The 20,748-nt window shown below is 43.8% G+C and overlaps 1 protein-coding gene across 2 annotated transcripts in view; it reads left to right on the forward strand.

Moving 5' to 3' along the window:
• DDX10 (DEAD-box helicase 10) overlaps window positions 1-20,748 on the forward strand; it is a 235,748-nt gene that overhangs the window by 189,668 nt on the left and 25,332 nt on the right. Inside the window, exon 17 of one of the 2 annotated variants that reach the window (XM_073583095.1) lies at window positions 11,941-12,095. The exons of the other annotated variant lie outside the window; for it this stretch is intronic. Within the exon in view, the coding sequence (XP_073439196.1) occupies window positions 11,941-12,095 (155 nt within the window). The remainder of the gene's footprint in view (window positions 1-11,940; window positions 12,096-20,748) is intronic. 2 annotated transcript variants of the gene reach the window in all.

Raw genomic sequence — 20,748 nt, forward strand, 5'->3', positions numbered from 1 at the left:
CCGCAGCATAAAGCGACACGCCGAGAATCTCAAACCCGCAGCTCTTGTAACGCTTTACACTGCAGATATTGATAGCTGGCGCTGTAATATGCAGATTCTCTTCAGAGAGGAAGAGGACTTGAACTCTAATGCCAACTATTGGAAGTAGTAAATAAGTCACATCCATCCTAAAAGTGAATATTGACCCTTTAATAATGAGTCTTGCAATTTTGATTTAAGATGAAAGCAAACCAGAATCTCAGTTTGCAGACACGTGTTTCGGGTTGTTGCCCCTCCTCAGTGCAAAAGCATGAGATCTGATTTGACTGTATGAGAGTCCTCTGGGTGTAAGAGGTAACATTTCTCCTTATAAAGAGTGGCATTATTATTTAGTGTTACAGCACTATTGATTCGATGGTGCCGTACATGAGAAGGGGTTACATACGAAACATGGACATTGCTTACAGTAAGTATATTAACAATCAGACTGGCACAGAGGGAAGAGACCCTGCCTTTGTGGGCTTACATTTTACAGGTTGGTGGGGGGAGGAAACAGACGACAGATGGAGGGAGGAGGGAGGTGACAGGTGGGGGGCGGAGACGGGTGACAGGTGGGGGGCGGAGACGGGGGACAGGTGGGGGGCGGAGATGGGGGACAGGTGGGGGCGGAGACGGGGGACAGGTGGGGGCGGAGACGGGGGACAGGTGGGGGGCGGAGACGGGCGACAGGTGGGGGGCGGAGACGGGCGACAGATGGAGGGAGGAGACCGTTAACATAAGGAGAAAATTTAGCCTTAGGAACTGTAAAATGCACTGAATTTTTCATCAGCAAATTCACTGGAAAATCTGCAGCGTTTTTGCGACAGTGGAACATACTACTAATCCCCAGAGAGCTGGTTAGGGTAAACTCCAGCTGACGATACATTTCCCTACAGCTGCCACTGCCAACTTTCTTCTTCATTGTGCTCAGGATTGGAAGCCATGCCACCTAGACTCTGGGCCAGCAGTGAAGTGCTGACTTCGATGGATTTTTGCAAGTTTCGTAGTATGAGAGGACAGCCCTTTTTATATAATATTTGGATGTGGAATCATTTCTAAACTGCTAGTGATCTGCAAGCAATTTTCCCAAAATGTTGTTCCCTATGCTGCTTGATGATACCGGAGTGTGATAAAATCTGGCAGATCACACCGCATTCAGTGGATAGGGACGCCCCGCTGCCCGTTATCACCACCCTGGTGAGTGCTCACGCAGTTGGAGTCTCCGGCAGTCCTCGGCTGATGAGCCTTTATTTAGTTTGTCTGCTCGCTCGATAAATATGATTTACCAGTCAGAGCGCAATTGAAAATATTTGTTTTTCTTTATAAATATTAAGATCCCCCAAAAGGTCCTGACTTTATAGTGCTGAGCTCTGATTGCTTTCAGTGGGGCGAGATCGCTATACATCAAAAACCTATTTCTTGTCTGTCCAATTCTGTATAGCCGCTTTGGGTACAGCAAGAAATTGGGAATTGAATCCAATATCCCGGCTTGTTAAGCTGCACTGACATGGCCTCGCACTGAGGAGGTGGAGGGTTCAGCTGCCAGAGACGGCGCCCTGCGCTTAATGGATTTTCAGCCGGCTCAGTGGATTTTCTGATTTGATTTTCAGAAATAATGGTGGTTTCCTTATGGACCGGCTTCTTCTTTTACAAGTGAAGTGGAAGCTGCTGTTGTCCCTTCATATGGGAAAACTGTCCTAAACTCCCCCCTCCTCTGGCCACAACTCTTTTGTGTCTCGTTTTTCCAGTGTGTGGCATACACCTAAAGAAAATCTGCCAAAATATTTACGTTGAAAATATAACTTTAAGGCTATATGCGCACCTTGTGTGTTTTTTTGTTCAGGCGGATTACGAAAAAGCACAAAAAAAAAAGTATGCACAGCAATGCCAAAACAATTTGCTGTGCATATCTTCTGTATGTTGTCACTTCTTTTAACCTCCCCGGGCTTCGTAAGCCAAGAACCCACTAACAGAAGAGACCTATACGTTAATTTGTTTTTATGATGGCTTCTTCTTGGAAGTCAATGCTATTAGTATGTAGAAAAAAAGTCACCACCGTCTTCCTGAAGTGTGTCTCTACAGCAGAAATGATCCTGTGCGCCGGCATCTAAAGAACCGTAAGAATAAAACATGGGTTGATGAGAACAAACCGTGTAAACCAAAAGCATCTTGACCTTCTGCAGTGAAGTCAGCCATATTTGATCTTTTTTTATTTTTATCCAATATTCGGAAGAAAGCTCTTTAGTTGGTCGAAATAACCTTTATCTACGAATGATATTTCTTTGTAAGACTATTGTTCATCTGTCTAGTATCGTTGAACTTGTACGACCAGGTTGATCGACCGTTACAACCAATGTGGGCTAAAATGTGTATGGCTGCATAAGCATAGGATGATTCACCCATCTAACTGCTATCTAGTGTGTATGGCCACCTTTACATGCCCCTATATCCCCTACAGTTGCATATAACACCCATTAAAGAAATCTACCAGCAGGTTCTCTGTGTAATCTGAGTGCAGCATTATGTAGGGGCAGAGACCTGGATTCCAGCGATGTATCGCTTATTGGGCTGTGTTTCGCTGTTTACAATAAAAAAGGGTTTTATCAGCAGGAATATATCACAACAGGCAGGACTAGGTGTCTCGTGCCTCTTGGTCCAGCCACATCCCAGCACTGAGTAGCATTTTTCGGTCATTGTACAATGTGAACAGAAACCCCTGTTTCCCCCTTATAAAATTAGTAACACCTCTACTCTCCTCCAGTGCCGTTCCACTGGTGTCGGCTCTTGCTCTCCCTGTGATCACTGCTATCTGTGCCGCTGCGTCACACGCCCTGCCTTCAGACTAATCTCATACATCAGCAGCTCTGATTTATGTGATTTGTCCAGAGGTGAGGCGAGAGAGAGAGGTCAGCGCTGATTGGCCCGCAGGGTTTATGTCACGCAATCCCTGGGAGAGCTGGTGCTGATCCAGTGCTGTTTGCACTGGCTCTCTCAGGTATCTCGTGACATAAGTCAGTGCTGAGACCACTGGACCACAACTGGAGGTGAATGTATTATTATTTTACAAGGACAAAACATGGATTGAGAAGGGGATGTCTGAGTAGTGGGCACTAGTGATGAGCAGACGTGCTCAAATAAGGTGTTATCTCATCATGCTTGTGTGCCAACCCGATCGACTTCACTGTACGTGAAAACTATGTTTGAGTCACTGTGGCAGGGATTGCTTAACAAACCTTTGTATTTGTAAATTACCACCGGTGTTCACCCTGATAGGGTAAAATCCGTCAGGTCCGTCTTTGGAGTTGAGAGCTATTGAGGGGTTGTTGAGCTGACCACATGCACAAGACGATCAGTGAGAAATCGTGTCCTAGAATCAGCTTGTGCTGCGTGGTGACCGCCCATCATTGTCTCGTAATGTGTGTGGACGGTTCGTAGTCTTTGTCGTCCGTTCAGTCCTTGCATCTTCGTGCTGGATCTGTGGCTGACTGAGTGTTTCCATTATGCGGGGTAATGAATGAGATCTGTATTCATCGCCTCCAGGCTGTAGCGCAGAAGTTGGCGGAGCCTTCTTATCTTATTGTAGAGATATTTAAATGAATCCTTTTATCCAGTTTACCGACTGCGTAATTTGACTGAGAATAAGGAAAGCATCGTCTGAGATGGAGATGAGAAGGATCTTATACCCTTCCTCCACGTCTTTGTTGTTCTTCAGGCCTCAGCAGGAAGATAAAAACTTCAGAGTGCTCCCTTTTTCGCTCTCCTTCAGGCACAGGGAGACATTTGCACAAATAGATAATTTCTTTTCTCCTTTTGTTTACTGAAAAACAGATTGGGTTTGGAGAAAGAATTTCCGTTCTTCCTTAAAGGCATTGTCCATTTTAGGAAACTGATTTATTACAAGGGAATGGAACTCATTTCTTGGCCTGAGCGAAGAGCGACGATAACGAGCGTCTCTCCTTCTCTGGAGAACCTGTCCTGTATTACACGCAACATTGGTGTGAATGGGCGCTGTGTAATGCTACGTTTCCCCTACGGTGGCGCTGCAGAGGAACCCAATACTTACTGCTCAGATGACAGCTTCTCGCTGGATTAAAGTTTGTCATCTGAAGAGATATTTCTGGCAAGTAGATGTTGTCCAAAAATGAGAACCCCCTTTAAAGGGGTTTTATCGTTTCCACCCCGTTTGCCGTGTGGGCTCGTACAGTCCTGATTTGGCAGTACCATGATTTATAGCCACTGACCGCCAACAATCTCCATTGCTGGAAGCAGAGGCAGCTTTAACTCTGCTTCCAGAGTTCCAGGGGCAGATCTCACCAGATTCAGAGCAGTGCTTACGAGCTCTATATCAAAGAGCTTGCAAGCGCTACTCTCCTTGCGCAGTAAACCGGCCACTGATAGACTGCAGAGGTGGCCATTAACATACGCAACAGGGATGTCCATTAAGAAGAAAATTCTATAGTCACTTGTTCTTACTAGTACCTTGCAATTTTACCCATTTACCATGATCAAACAACTCCATAAGCCAGCATCTATCTTCCAAGGAGTTATGTTGGGGGAGCACTAAGTAATAAAATAATACCCAGTTTTCTTGGCTTTCGGATCCCCAGCAATTATACTTTTTGTCTTCTGTGTATGAAGATGATAAATGCTGTTTATTGTCCAACCCTCTTTATTGCCAATATTGAATTTATTATAAAAATGGGAGGCCTCTGGTCATGAAACAGTTAACAGAAAAGGAAGTTATGGGAACACGCCGCAAAGGTGATGTAAAAATACCGAGTTACCGATATAGAAATGTGGATCTGTAATGTAGGTCAGCCCCCCCTTTAGATAAAATTGCTAAAACCTTCCGAGAGGCATCCAAGTTGCCGCTGCGGAGGATAATGAAGCTGTTAGTTCATGGCCGTCACTAACCAGCGAGAGGTTTTATAGTGAGCAGATATAATTGTAATATTCCTAATGGGCACTAGGGTGGAAAAATTTTAGGCTGGTGTGAAAAAAGTGCTGTAAAGTAAGAATGGTTTTACAAAAATTTATTTATTTATTTTTTTTTAAAAAGGGTGTTTGGGAGTTTTTTTGTTAAAATATTAAGTGCAGAAATGAAAAAGCGAAGTCAAATCAATATTTGGGGTGAACGCCTCTTGTCTTCAGAGCAGAATCAAGGCTTCAATTCCTCCAGGCAACACTTAAGGCCCCTTTACATTTAGCGATGCACCAGTGATCCCGATACGACCCGGTCAGGATCGCTGGTGCATCGCTAAATGATCGCTAGTGAGCTGCCACACAGGCAGATCTCACAGCGATGTAGCGACGCAGCAGCGGTCGTTACTTACCTTTCAGACACGGCGATCCTGACGCACGCCCGCCCGCGTCCACGCGTCGCTCATCAGCGCCAGCAGGAAACGCCCGACGAGAAATGGACGGGGGAGCCGGTCGGAGGTAAGTATCACACATGGCGATATCGCTGCTGCGTCACAAAATCGGTGACGCTTCAGCGATATCGCTATGTGTAAAGGCCCCTTTAGTTTGTGAAGGAACTCAGCAGGGAGGTTGTACCCAACATCTTGGAGGACTGACCACAGTTCTTCTGTGGCTGTCTCTTGTGCAAATCCTTCTGTCTCTTAATGTAATCTTGCACAGACTGGATATTGGACAGAATAAAAAAAAAAAAATACATTTTTTTTTGCGTCGCCAAATATATCAATGAGGATTCCAGATTGTTGGTGAAAGGAGCAGGAGCCAGGATGATGGAATGCGGTTTAATGTCGACACGTTTCACAGTATAACCGACGTCTTCCTGAGGACAAACCGCAAATGGTATGAAAAAAGGAAGAGTAAGCTCCCCATGCTGATGTTATCCAGAAATATACCGGAAAACTGATTGCGTGGGTGCCAAATCCTGCTGGTGATGCCCAGCCGTTGAATAGCGAGGGGAATTAAAGGGATACGGCACATTCATCCTTACGAGAAAGGAGTCTTTATTGAAGAATCATAAACTTATAAACTGATGGATCCATTGTGCATCACAGCCCTGACTTGTTTCTGGCGCACGCTGCGCCCTTATGCCTAAGGGTCAGGGTTATGATCCACGCTTGATCCGTCAGCTTGTAAAAGTTTTTTATGATTCTTCAATAAAAACTCCTTAATCGTATGAATGAATGTGCCGTTTCCGTTTTTTTTTTCCCCGCACTATAGATATTGTGTAGCATATAAGGTAGTAAAACGCACTAATAGTCTAATAAAGACCTGAATGATAAAGTATAACTATATAAAACTCAATTTAACACTATACATCAGATATTGATGGGTATAAAGATATAGTAAATACCCATAGAAAGATGGAGTATACTGACAAGATCATAAACTAAGAATAACACAGAAGCTTACAAAACCAATAATGTGATGTCCAAACAGTGATAAAGGCATCAAGAATCTGGTTATAATGTCATGGGCATGAACCCCACGCATAGCACCGCTGCATCAGGGACTTGATGTTGAGTTCCAGGCTCTGTGGGGCCTTATCATCACTTCCAGGAATCCTTGTCCTTCTTTATGCTGAAGATAGTTCTTAAAGGGAATCTGTCAGCAGGTTTTTGCTATGTAATCTGAAGACCGCATGAGGTAGGGGTTAAAACACAGATTTCAGAGATGCCTCTCTTATTAAGCTCTGTGGTGTTGTTTGCTTGCAATGATTGTTTTAGCACCAGGAGCTCATCATTGCTGGGACACAACTGCGCGTGCTTTCTGCTCTGACTCCGCCTCCTCCTGTGATAGGCACATCACTGTTTTAACACATTGTATATTTATAACCTGGTGTGGGCGGGGTTAGCTTTCTCAGCTCTGCTTCATGCTAAATCTAGAAGCTGATTGTGTCAGAACAGCTGCACCCAGTAATCTAAGTGATACGTCGTTAGATTCAGCTTCTCTTTGCCTACATTAGGCTGCTCTCAGATGAGGCAGCAAAAACCCGCTGCCAGATTCCCTTTAAAGACATTGGCTGTATGTTCGGGATGAAAAGACTGAATTTATGGACCGCAGTTATTTTGATAGAGATGAGTAGGATGAGTCTTTCATGGTGTGGACACACTTCAAGAACTCCTTGAAAAATCTTGCTCATATATCCTAACAAATCCATCATCCATATCCTATGGACTGTTTCCAAATATGTCCACTGACAATTTCCCCTTCAAAAGTAAACCACATCCCTTGATGGACCGTATCCATTTTTCTGGCCAAGTTTAGGTGCATTTTTCCATGACACAAACTCTTTGATCATCGTGAGCGGTTTTTCTCACCTAGAAAAATGGGATTTAAATAAATGTGGCCCTTTTGTGACAGTGAATGCGTCCTACTTTCCACAATGATGTACGGTATGTACTTTCCTTTCTTTGGTTAAAGTCTATAATACATTTACCCTGAATTGTCCGTATGGTGCAGTTTGGCTCCACTACTTCTGGGCTTACCTTTTTTTTCCTCTATCCCTTCTAAGAGGGATAGCATTGTAATTGCAAAAAAAAAGAAAGAAAAAAAATCTGACAGAACGAACTTGGTGCCATAGTTTATGAAAAAAAAAAAAAAAAAAAAGAAGCCGAGAACAGAAAATCCCAATTCAGGTTTACTCTCCCTGGGGATCTGCGGAGAATCGTGGAGATCAGCGCAGCGGAGCGCACAGAAGAGTCTGTATTGATATCACTTTCTGAGCAATCCGCTGACAGCTGTGACCTCAAGAATGTAGAATGAGCCCGGAATATAAGGGATTTTGGTTGTCATTTCTCTCCTTCTCACATCTAGAAAAAAAAAAAAAGGATATGGGAAGAAAAAAAATCACCTCAAGGCTCAGCTACTGCATTTCAGCCAAATCGTCCGGGGGGAAAAAAAAATGGAGCCGAAGTCAAACCTGTCAACACTCCGCTGACATTATACAGTCAGTCTAGACAGTCCGACCAAGTCCTCCAAGAGTGGACGGTCAATATTTATTATAGGTAACGACAGGATGCATTATATGGATATTATGGGGTTTTTTCATATAAAGATAAATGAAACTTTATTTTGTTAAAAGATTTTTGGCATTTGACTCTTGTTACATTTACATTGATTAGTGATGAGCAAACGTGCTCGGAAAAGGCGTTATCCGCCATGGTCGGGTGCTGAGTGTTTGAGTCCCCGCTGCTGCATGTCTCGCCGCTGTTCGACAGACGCAGCACATGCAGGCTTTTCCGGTTTGTTGGGCAGTCATGCATGTGTTGCAGATGTCTAATAGCCGCGAGACATGCAGCCGCGGGGACTCGAACATATTATTCGAGCACGCCGAAGACACTCGGTCAGCACCCGAGCATGGCGGATAACACCATATCCCAGGCCGTTCGCTCATCACTAATAAGACATTAGGTTCTCTCCTGGGCGGAAGATATGCACATGATTTATGTATGCGTGATCCTAGTTTAACACTTTCCTACAATTCTACGGCGCTGCTTACCCTGCAAGGATCAATGCGCTCAAGGGCATGTGCTCCCTTGGGGTCATTTATAAAGTGTCTTGCTTTTTATGTTGTGCTTATTGCCCTTTATATAAGCAAACTAAATACTGGAGTCACGTTAATGACAGCTCTGGAGATATATGGCCTTCCGTTTATTCAGTCTATATAGGCACACAGTTCTGCGCTCCGTATAGATCAGTATGACAGTCAGAATGACGTCTAGAGGTTTATGACATGTCCAGTAGTTTGCAAATCTGTGAAAAAAAAAAATGAAAAATTCACTAAATGTTCATTTTAAAATGCTTCTGGCGGGCACAGATTGGAGGTACTCTACCAGCACTAACACAATGTCATGGCCTTAGGTAGCACAAAAGTTCCTCTTCCTCCTTGTGATCAATGACTGGCTTCTTGTCTCAGTTCATTACCTTAGCCAGTCTCATTCCTTATCACGGCTGTCTCATTCATTAGTGAAACTTTTTATTTTGTACTAGCTGAAGAGCCCGGCGCTGCCCGGGCATAGTAACTAACTGTGGTTAGTTATAACAAATTATAATTATCCTCCATCCCATAGTCCCGTGCCCATATACCCATCATACATATCCACGATCCCATAGGCCCGTGCCCATATACCCGTCATACATATCCACGATCCCATAGTCCAGTGCCCATATACCCATCACACATATGCTCCATCCCATAGGCCCGTGCCCATATACCCGTCATACATATGCTCCATCCCATAGTCCAGTGCCCATATACCCATCACACATATGCTCCATCCCATAGTCTCGTGCCCATATACCCGTCATACATATGCTCCATCCCATAGTCCAGTGCCCATATACCCATCACACATATGCTCCATCCCATAGTCCAGTGCCCATATACCCATCATACATATCCACGATCCCATAGGCCTGTGCCCATATACCCGTCATACATATGCTCCATCCCATAGTCCAGTGCCCATATACCCATCACACATATCCTCTCTCCCATAGTCCAGTGCCCATATACCCATCATACATATCCACGATCCCATAGGCCCGTGCCCATATACCCGTCATACATATGCTCCATCCCATAGTCCAGTGCCCATATACCCATCACACATCCTCCTGCTCAGAGGCCCCATAGCGGCCGGTTGTCAGTGCAGTGGAGATTGACCACCGCTGATAGGCTCCAGATGTGGCATATGTAATCTGGGAAAAAAGCTGTATATTATGAAATGGAAATGATTTCTGATGACTGATTTCCTTTTAAAGCATTTTGTTAGTGAAGACATTAATTTTGGGAAATATGTCAACACCTTAATATTAGTGGATCCTTAAAGGATTACCTAATAAAAATTGACACCTCTACGGGATATGGCATAAATGTCTGACAGATGCAGGTCGGACTCCTGGGGTGCACACTTATATCGAGAATACGGGCTTCCAACCGCCAGCCCACCCGGTAATGTTGTTGTGGGCCATAGAAGTGAATGGTGAGGACCACCACTTATTCCACACCCGTATACAATGGCTGACCACCAAATTGGGTAACTACTGTTCTGGAGATGGCGTGGGAACCGGAGGGGAATATGCACTGGGTGAGGTGTTGCCTGTATGTGTCTAAGTTGGCAGTAACCGGTTTATAGAGTTTGAGCTAACATCACCCTCTCCCAAATGGGGATGATCAATAAGCAATGCCCCATCTGTCTGAAATCTGTTAAGATCTTTGTTTATCATGCAAACTTACAAATGAAGTCTCAGTCGTGTTTGTGGACGATGTGTGCGGCGTCTATCAGACCAGCTGCTTTTGACATCAAGTGGAGATGTCTGCAGAGCCCGACACAACTCACAAGGGTCAGAGAGTTGGCCATGGTTGAACGGTCCTGATATAAGCGCTGCTCAGACATGCTGATTATTGACTGACAAAGAAGGGCTTTGTGACCCGTGAATTTAGTAAACTACCAACAAGAAATCCTGACGTGCATGAAATATGTCTACAAGATGAAATACAGAAAGTTACGGCAATCCAGCCGGTGTAGAGTCTTCAGGACAATGCTCCCTGGATAAACATTTGCAAATTACAGCTCTTCTGGATGAATAGTCCCCCTAAGATCAGGTAGAGGACTATAAGTCATAGGCCGACTCTTGAACCTTCCATTGCCAAAGACGTTTGTAGTATATACCAACTTTACATGCTTTTTACTGCTGTAATATGAGGGCGCAGCACTCTAGTAAAGATGGAGTGCAGCATGAAAAAAATTCTGTGTACAAGAAAAGCGAAGAGGCGGCAACGGACAGCAGCAAGAAAGGTCAGTCAGCTCTCGCCTGTACAGCCTTCAAAAAGCATTATAGGGTGATGTGATACCGGAGCTTTTCCTCATGTTATCAGCCCCTCACCTACCCTAATATGAGATGCACCCCTGAATCTTATCAGGACATCGAGTGTCTGCTGTGATGTTTACTGTCAATTGGAAGATTTTTGAAGCCTCCAGTCCTCATGAATATAAAGACTTGTCATACTTTTCATGTTTTTTACCATATACTGAACTCTGTTGCAAGATTGTGGATATTACATTATAATTGCCTATAAATCCATTTATATATTTTTTTTTTTTTTAAATTCATGTTTAATTTGTTTGTCCAAAAGAGCGAAAATTGTCCTGGAAGCAAAAGTGGAATCTTAAAATACATAGTGTGGTATGAACGAATTAAAGAGCACCTGACTTAAATATGAAAGTTTTTAGCAGGTGTAATTGCCGCTGTTCTCTTCTGTTGTTTTTTTTTTTTTGTGTTTTTTTTTTTTTGTTCTTATGCCTCTCCATTCTTGAGATATTGCCCCTTCTTCCCTATAAATCCAGCCTTTATAGCCAAGGAGATGTGGTCCTCCACTTTCCTTTGTGGGCATCCTATTGAGGACCATGTTCTGTTGGCCTCAGATACTAGATTTTTATACAAAGAAGGCACAGGACCAAAAACAAACTATTCCTGATTCAGGAGAAAAGCGTCATTTTATACCAGGTAAAGAACGTTACATATGTTTGGTAAGTGACCGGTCCTCTTTAATGTTTAAGACTCCGTCTGCACTGTTTTCTATCTGTTTTGTTAGTCAAGGAATCTAGTAACATTGTTCTTCTGAACATGGTTAAATTTAACTTTACATTCTATATTGCCGACCATCTGATACCTGTGGGAGCCTCACAACTCCACCCTGACGGTGATTTCAGGGAAGAGAAGGAACAGCTTGTTGGAATTTCAATGCCAATACTTTGTTTTCAGGGGAAATAAGTCATCAGAAGTTCCTTTCTCCTCTCTCCCTATTCGACTTTCTCTTCTTTCCCTTTTCAGATCGCATGAACGCTTGGCCAAGCCGACTATCCAAGTGTATGGAGGTGTGTGCATGGCTACCTTCAGGGTTGAGTTACTAACCTTTGGTATCTTTTTTGTCTTTTGTAGGAGGATGAGGAGGCTGTCGCTTACCTTGACCAGGAAGACAGTGAATATGAATTAGACCTCAGCACCCTTCCTGACCCCGATAAGTACAGAGGAGATGATGGCAGTGATGGTGATGGAGACCACGAGGATGACCACAGTGGAGAAGAAAGTAGCAGGTACATTATTGCTTTGAATATTTCTGGGTTTACGCTGAAAACTTCAAGAACATTTGCAGATAATATTCTCTCGGCTTTATCACAGCTGTCCACTTCAAGTGAATATTTAATGTTAAATCCCTCTTCCCACTTTCTAAAACCAACACTGCCAGGAGCCCATTGGACAGATGCTGTAACCATCTGGACAGGACTGTCAGAACTTGTTGTTTCAGGACATTAGAATTTCAGATTCTCTCGGGAACCTATTTCTGGTCTCTGAGACACAGACCTGTAAGATGAGGGAAAAGAGGCATGGATTATTAACTATTTGGTGCCAATGGATCTCGACTTTTAAAATGCTTTGTCCTGTTTGTTATAACAGGGTCAGCTTCCCACTATGTCCCACCTCGGTCCCTCAGCTGTGGGCACTGCATCACTGTCGACATGATGCGATTGTGTCTACTTGCCCATATGTTGCCAATATGGAGCTGCTGTGTTTGATGACTAAATTCACCTAATTATACGGTTTCCTAACTATTTGATATGTTTAGTGTTAAAAGGAGAGTTGTAGAAAAGAAGCTTTTAGCATTATTGCTACATCACCGTAAAAATACGAAAATTCTGATAACATGGATACCTGTAGCCTACCTTTATATAGGTTGCAAATCATAGTTACAAAGTGGCTTCTCAAGTTGCTTCACGTGAAAGTGACGCATTCCTTTAAGGGTGTTTAAACGGTCTTTTTTTCTCATTAACAATAGTAAAATCTTGCCTAGCTTGTCTCTAGCAATACCTTGGCTTATTTTGCATGACCTGAATTCCTTACGTCTTTTTCAGCCTTTGACTATCGCTAAAGTTTAAATGGGTCATCCCTACTGAATCACTCCTTCTTTGTAGCTGTTCGGTTTTTGCTTCCCCGGGCCTTTGCTTCCCCGGGCCTTTGCTTCCCCGGGCCTTTGCTTCCCCGGGCCTTTGCTTCCCCGGGCCTTTGCTTCCCCGGGCCTTTGCTTCCCCGGGCCTTTGCTCCCCCGGGCCTTTGCTCCCCCGGGCCTTTGCTCCCCCGGGCCTTTGCTCCCCCGGGCCTTTGCTCCCCCGGGCCTTTGCTCCCCCGGGCCTTTGCTCCCCCGGGCCTTTGCTCCCCCGGGCCTTTGCTCCCCCGACCTTTCTTCTGTTTCTCCTGGCTGCAATCTTTTAGTAATCGCTATGAGTGGAAGTCCGCTCTGACAGTATAGGGATGGCTGCAGCTGATCAGTGGCTGCATCGAGAGTCCGCGGGGAGGACACAGGAACGGACTCTTCATGAACTCATTCTGCAACCAGCCATACACAGTGTAACACAAACTATAGAAAGCTCATGATACAATTTTTTTTTTTTTTAATGAAACCCCATTACAAAAGTGATTTTTGATTTAAAAACAAAAATAAAATAGTGGTGACATCCTTTTAAATATGGTCACTAAATTGGGGTTTTGTAAAATTTCAATATCTTTGTAGCCTCAGTGTCTCTTACACTTGTAGTTGACGTTGTAGCCGCGTGCCATCAGTATGGATTCAGATGGTCGTGTATTGGGGTCGTCTGTCTGTTTGCCTTTTATGGGAACATATACAGTATTTTTAGGCTGTGTTCACACTGCTGTCAGTCTCCTTCAGGGGGGCCAGGAACATTTAACGGAAAGGGTAGTCAGATGCAGCGCGGGAACCTGACGGGCCCCGTTGTGAGCTGGGTATAATTGGTGACACTTTGGTGCTAATGTTCTCTGCACGGTGTAAGAGGAGGTAATTACTTCTTGCATGTGTTCCCGGTACACGTGGCAGCGACTTGTCATTTTTAGAAGTGTTGTAGATATTAATAAAACTGTGACACAAAATTGTTATCCCTGAAGAAATGAACCAGAAATTCCATCTCTGATAATAATTCATGAAATATATTTTCCTATTAGTGATCGCTGTCTCATGAATTGAAGTAACCAACATCCCGGGTGCAAAATGGGCAATTCAGAGATAGCGAATGTTAATTTAATGGGAAAATACAGGCAATCTGTCATCCGTGCTCTGTTGTGCCATATAATGGCGAAAGTGCCGTCTTCATCCGAACTGACATAGTACATTGGGCAGGAAGAGGTACACTAATGGTTTTATAGAAATACAGTAATCATCACCCTTGGGTTTAGTAGAGAAGGTATAAGGTCATGTCATTTATGTCTAACGCAAGTTTACTGTTTATCTAAAATTGGCTGACTGCTCCGGGCAGTAATATGACTTATAGGAATATAGGAATCGTACAGGCTCGTGCTCATCCCCTCATTATAATTGTCCTGTCCAGAGCTGTAATGGGGATCCCATAGAGGTATATCAGCGTTTACCTATGGACGCTTTCTAGCTTTATACAGATGTACGCTTTCTGGCTTGTGTGCTTTCTTAGGAGCTTATTTCAGTACATTGTGGCACCCAACAGAAGCCCATGTCCATACGGCAGTCACACTTTTTTGTATATGTATAAAGTCATATAGTTTTTTTTTTTTTTTTATTCACAGACCAGCTCTTCTACAGCGCTTTAACTTTTTCCCATTTGAGTGGAATAGCAATTATTTTAAAAGTCAGCCCAGTGAATAAGTCGCACTTGACACTAGTCATAAAGGCGGGGCCCTGGCAACGTCTCCACCTCCACTGCCAGTTACTGACCGGACTCTCTCTGTAGACGCACACAAGGAGAGAAGATGACTCCTAAAATTGCAGACACTACTCTACAGCCAATGCACTGTTAAAATCACCAGAGTTGAAAGGGACCTCCAAAGTCATCGTGTCCAACCTTCCTGCTCAATGCAGGAGTCGCGAACCTATCTCAGACATCTGTCTGTTCTACCTCTGTTTGAAGACTTTCATTGATGGAGAACGCACCACCTCTCATGGCAGCCCTGCCCAAAACCAAGAAGCGAAAGAGACTGGAAAGTTGTGCGCTGCTGAAGAGACCACTTCAGGATAGCATATTGTAAGGCTACTTTCACACATCCGTCGGGGAGATTCCGGCGGTGTGCGGCAACAAGCCGGACAGCTGGAAGCAGCGGAAGTAGCTGCGGCGCAACTTACGGCGGACTCTGCAGTCACCGCAGTACGGGGGAAGACCACTTTTCGAGAGAGAGAGAGATCCGGGCATGCGCAGAGGAGGAAAACTGCAAGTGGTGGCCGGATCAGATAAAAGCCTGATCCGGCTGCCGGACGTTACCATTGCCTTTCATTGTCCCACAGAGCCAGAAGTGCCGCATGCGTGCATGTCTGGCTTTATTCGCCGGACAAAAAAATGTTGCAGCACGCGTTCTGTCCGGCCGCCGGACAGCAGATTTCAGCCGGATCCGGTAAAAACCAAAACAAACGGAAGCACATGTGGCACGATCTGGCGCATGTGCTATTCAATGTCAAAAAAACGCATCCGGCTGAAAAAAAACCCGGATCCATTTCTTTACACACATGCCGGATTGCGCCTGACGGCAAAATCCGGATGTGTGAAAGAGGCCTAAGGCAGCCTTGCCAGAATGTTTGCAGTAACTGTCATTGGAAATTCCCTTTTAGGAAGTGGATTTCCCAGAGACATTACCTAATATTTCCATAAGTGTGTAATGTATATTGATTATGTATAATGTACGGTTCTCACCTTCTCACCTATTCTGTAATAATCCAGGACAGTGTATGGGGCTGCAGGACAAACTATAGGAGTTTACGATCATCTCAGGAGTAATGCCGGTTGAAAAGCCAATCTTTATTTGGGTTCCAGTCCTATTTTCTTTCAGTACATCTCTCCCCTTCACTTGTGATTATCGCCAGTGAGATTCCAGCAGCGCAGGAGACGTTTTTAATGCTTTTTTTCAGAGTATCTTCCAAGTCCTATAAAACTAAAGGTCATTTATAAGCTCTTGTGGAAGGCATATTAGTGACAAGCGGCGGGGCTGGGGAGCACTTTATCTCCAGCTCTTTCTTCCCCTCTTAAAATCAAATTTATTCTTCTCGGCCTGAAGCTTTTAACAGCCGCGCGATCCGAGGAAGAACACGAAGCAGAGCTGCAACAACTCCCTTAGTCTTAATGAGAAATTGTTCTTGTTGGTAGGTATTGTTTAAGAAAAAACTTTTTTTTTTTTTTAATAAAAACATATACCCCAATAGAGAAAAAAAAAATGATCCGCATTTCCGAACTCGTAAGAGTGTTGAAGTATCAGTGCAGAACATTTGCTTTTTTGGCAGTACGGGAAATCGGGAGGACAGTGTTTGGATGTTTGTGGTCAAAATGGTTGTCACTCAGTTATCCAGCATGCTCGGGTGCTAATTGAGTGTCTTCGGCGTGCTCAAATAATATGTTTGAGTCCCTGCTCCTGCATGTCTCGCGAATGGTAGACTGCTGCAACACATGCAGGGATTACCTAGCAAGCAGTTTCCTGTGTTGCGGTTCTCTTAACAGCAGCGAGTTATGCAGCCGCGGGGACTCGAACATAATACATAATATCTGACCACGCCGAAGACACTCGGTTTAGCACCAGAGCATGCTCAGATAACACCTTATCCCAGTACGCGCGCTCATCATTAGCTGCTACGAAAGTGTCTGACAGAAGCTTACTCCCCTTTACATATTGAAAATATGAACGCTGGACCAAACTCCTGGCTATTTTCGGATGGGAGGTCGCAAAATAGCTTCAAAATCCCATTCATACATTTGCACAAAAATCGGCATGAAAATAATAGCGTGCAGTGGATGATCAAATAAGCAGTATGCTCATTCTTATGCTGATTTTAATATTGCGGGTGTGACCATATTTAATGCTTTTGTAATGGAGTCGAGCTAAAACTGCAACAAAATCCACAAGTAATAAAAGAGGATTTTGTTGCAGATCGCTGATTTTGTGACACCCCCCCCCCCCGCCGGGTATCGCTGATCGTGCAGGAGTGTCATAGAATCGTAGAGTTGGAAGGGACCTCCTGGGCCATCTGGTCCAACCCCCTGCTCAAAGCAGGATTCGCTAAATCATCCCAGTCAGATGTCTGTCCAGCCTCTGTTTGAAGACTTCCATTGAAGGAGATCTCACCACTTCTCGTGGCAGCTTGTTCCACTCATTGATCACTCTAACTGTCAAAAAGTTTTTTCTAATATCTAATGTGTCTCCTCCCATTCAGTTTCATCCCATTGCTTCTAGTCTTTCCTTGTGCAAATGAGAATAAAGTTGATCCTTCTACAATGTGACAGCCCTTTAGATTTTTGTAGACAGCTATTAAGTCTCCTCTCAGTCTTCTCTTTTGCAAACTAAACATTCCCAAATCCTGCAACCTTTCCTCATAAGACAGGGTTTGCAGACCGGTCACCATTCTGGTCGCTCTTTTCTGAACTTGCTCCAGTTTGTTGATGTCTTTTTTTAAAATGTGGTGCCCAAAACGGGACACAATATTCCAGATGAGGTCTGACCAAAGAGGAGTAGAGGGAAATAATGACTCCACGTGATCTAGACTGTATGCTTCTGTTAATACATCCTAGAATTGCATTTGCCTTTTTTGCTGCTGCATCACCCTGTTGACTCATATTCAGTCTGTGATCTATTAGTATACCCAAGTCTTTTTCACATGTGCTGTTGCTTAGCCCTATTCCTCCCATTCTGTATATGCTTTTTTCATTTTTATTGCCCAGATGTAGTACTTTGCATTTTTCCCTGTTAAAAACCATTCTGTTAGTTGCTGCCCACTGCTCCAATTTATTTATATCTTTTTGAATCCTCTCTCTCTCTTCTCTAGCATTAGCTATCCCTCCTAGCTTTGTGTCATCAGCAAATTTAATCAGTTTACCCTCAATTCCTTCATCTAAATCGTTGATAAAGATGTTGAACAATACAGGGCCCAGGACAGAGCCCTGTGGTACCCCACTTGAGACATTCTTCCAACTGGATGTGCAGCCATTTACGACCACTCTTTGGGTCCGATCACTAAGCCAGTTATGAATCCACCTAACAGTTGCCTTGTCCATTCCATACTTAGTCATTTTTTCAATAAGGATTGTATGAGAGACTTTGTCAAATGCTTTGCTGAAGTCAAGATATACTATATCTACAGCATTCCCTTGATCCACCCAATCAGTGATTCCGTCATAGAAGGAAATTAAGTTAGTCTGACATGACTTATTAGTTACAAACCCATTCTGACTCAATCACTTCATTCTTATCCAGGTACTGACATACATGTTGTTTAATAATTTGTTCAAAGATCTTTCCTGGTATAGAAGTCAGACTCACCGGCCTATTGTTGCCTGGGTCCACCTTCTTACCCTTTTTGAAGATAGGAACAACATTTGCTCTTCTCCAGTCTTCTGGGACTTCTCCTGTTCTCCAAGAATTTTCAAAGATTATGGAGAGGGGTTCAAAAATTTCTTCTGCTATCTCCTTCAGTACTCTGGGGTGTAATTCATCTGGACCTGGAGACTTGAATTCATTTAGGTTAACTAAGTGTTTGCTCACTATCTTTCTGTTTATAGATATCCTGGATTCTTCTATTCCCTTAATAGGACAGTGAAGAGCAGTTGATGTTACATTTCCTTTCTGAGAGAAAACAGATGCAAAATAGAATTTAAAAGTTTGGCCTTCTCAACATCCTGTCTTACCTTTTCATCCTGTAAAAATCCTATAGCATCTTTGACTTTTCTTTTACTTTTGACATATCCCCAAAATCCTTTATTATTGCTTTTGACATCTCTTGCAAGCCTCAATTCATTTTCAGCTTTAGATAATCTGATTTGTGCCCTGCAAGTTCTGCAGACAGCATTATATTCTTCTTTAGACATGCCTCCCTCTTTCCATTTTATAAACATTTTTTTCTTCCTTTTTAGCATGTGCTTAAGTTCTGTGTTCATCCATCCTGGTTTCCTTAAATGCTTCCTATTCTTCCCTCTTTTTGGAATTGTTAACAATTGTGCTTTGAGAATTTCATTTTTCAAGATTTCCCATCCTTCCTGGACATTTTTGTCTTTAAGGATATCCAGCCATTGGATCCCTCCAATTCTCTTTCTGAATCCCTTAAAATCTGCCTTTCTGAAATCTAACCTTGACGTCTGAGTCTTCACAGGTCTTCCTCCTCTAGTTATCCAAAATTCTAATATAGCATGGTCCCAGCCACTATTACCTCCTCAACCATTTCCTCCCTGTTTATAAGGATTAGATCCAAGGTAGCAGTTCCCCTTGTTTTCTCCCTTACCTTTTGGATGATAAAGTTGTCAGCAAGAGAGGATAAGAATTTCCTTGACCTGTTAGTTTTGCCTGAGAGAGATTCCCAACAAATGTCTGGATAGTTGAAATCTCCCATGACAACTATGTCATATTTTTGGAGAACTTGGCCATTTGATGCATAAAGAGTTTATCCATATCTTCAGCTTGCACAGGCGGCCTGTAGTAAATGCCTACAATGGTGTCCTTTCCATTGTTCTGTCCTTGTATTCTTACCCAAACAGTTTCCACAGAACTCCCAGTCTCTGAAGCTTCTATCTCTGTGCAGATATACGCGTTTCTAACATACAATGCGACACCTCCTCCTCGTTTATCAAGTCTGTTTCTTGCAAATAAGTTGTATCCTTCTAGCCTTGTATTCCAATCATGTGTATCGTCCCACCAAGTTTCAGTGATTCCAATGACATCATATTTCTTTTCCTGTGTTTGTAGTTCCAATTCTCCTTGTTTGTTGCCCATGCTTTGTCCTGGGCCATTTTTTGATCGTTGGTCTCCCGCTGGCCAGCATGCATCGCTGCGTGTGGCAGCGGGAGACCAACGATCAGCGAGCTCCCAGCGCTGTAAGCAGACGCTGGGAGCTGGTATCCAATCTAAATATCGGGTAACTAAGCGCGCACGTCGCTTAGTTACCCACTGTGTACCTTAGATACCAGCATGCTCGCGCTGGGAGCTGGTATCTAAGGTACACAGCGGGTAACTAAGTGATGCGCGCGCTTAGTTACTCGATATTTACCTTGGATACCAGCGTCCTCGCTGGTGCTGATCGCTGATGAAGCTGCCTGTTTGACAGCTCACCAGCGATCATGTAGCGATGCATCCGCAATCCTGACCAGGTCGTATCGTTGTCGGGATCGCTGGTGCATCGTTTAGTGCGACGGCACCCGAACCAAATCCACACCAAAATATTCTGCAACTTGTGAACATGGCCTATGGGAATCCTTGTGATAGATAAGGGGATTATGTCAGCTCACCCATAGCTGGTCCGAAGGAAGGAAAATCCAGCCGTGCAACAGGAAGATCAATCGATAGCTGAAAAATTTAAATCCAGCTTCAGAAATCCTGGCTATGACTACCATACTGTTATCTTATTTTTAATTTACCTAATAAATTTGATACTTTTATATACATCGAATTTCTGAAGCTGGTTTTACCTTTTACGGCTACTGATGGGAATTCTTGATCCTTTAACCCCTTCACGACCTATGACGCCTACGTAGGCGTCATGAAAAGCAGTGCCCAAACGACCTATGACGCCTACGTAGGCGTCATGCTATAAATAGCCCCCCTGCGGGTCGGGTGACCGGGGTCACTGAAAGGTCACCCGACCCGCACACAAAGGACCCTTCAGAGTTAACACCTGGGGGTGTGGCTTAGCCCCCACGTGCCTACGATCGCTCTGATTGGCTGTTAAAAGTGAAACTGCCAATCAGA

This window comes from Dendrobates tinctorius, unplaced genomic scaffold (genome assembly GCF_039654945.1).
Source record: "Dendrobates tinctorius isolate UK_male_01 unplaced genomic scaffold, ASM3965494v1 ptg000075l, whole genome shotgun sequence".
NCBI lineage: Eukaryota > Metazoa > Chordata > Amphibia > Anura > Dendrobatidae > Dendrobates > Dendrobates tinctorius.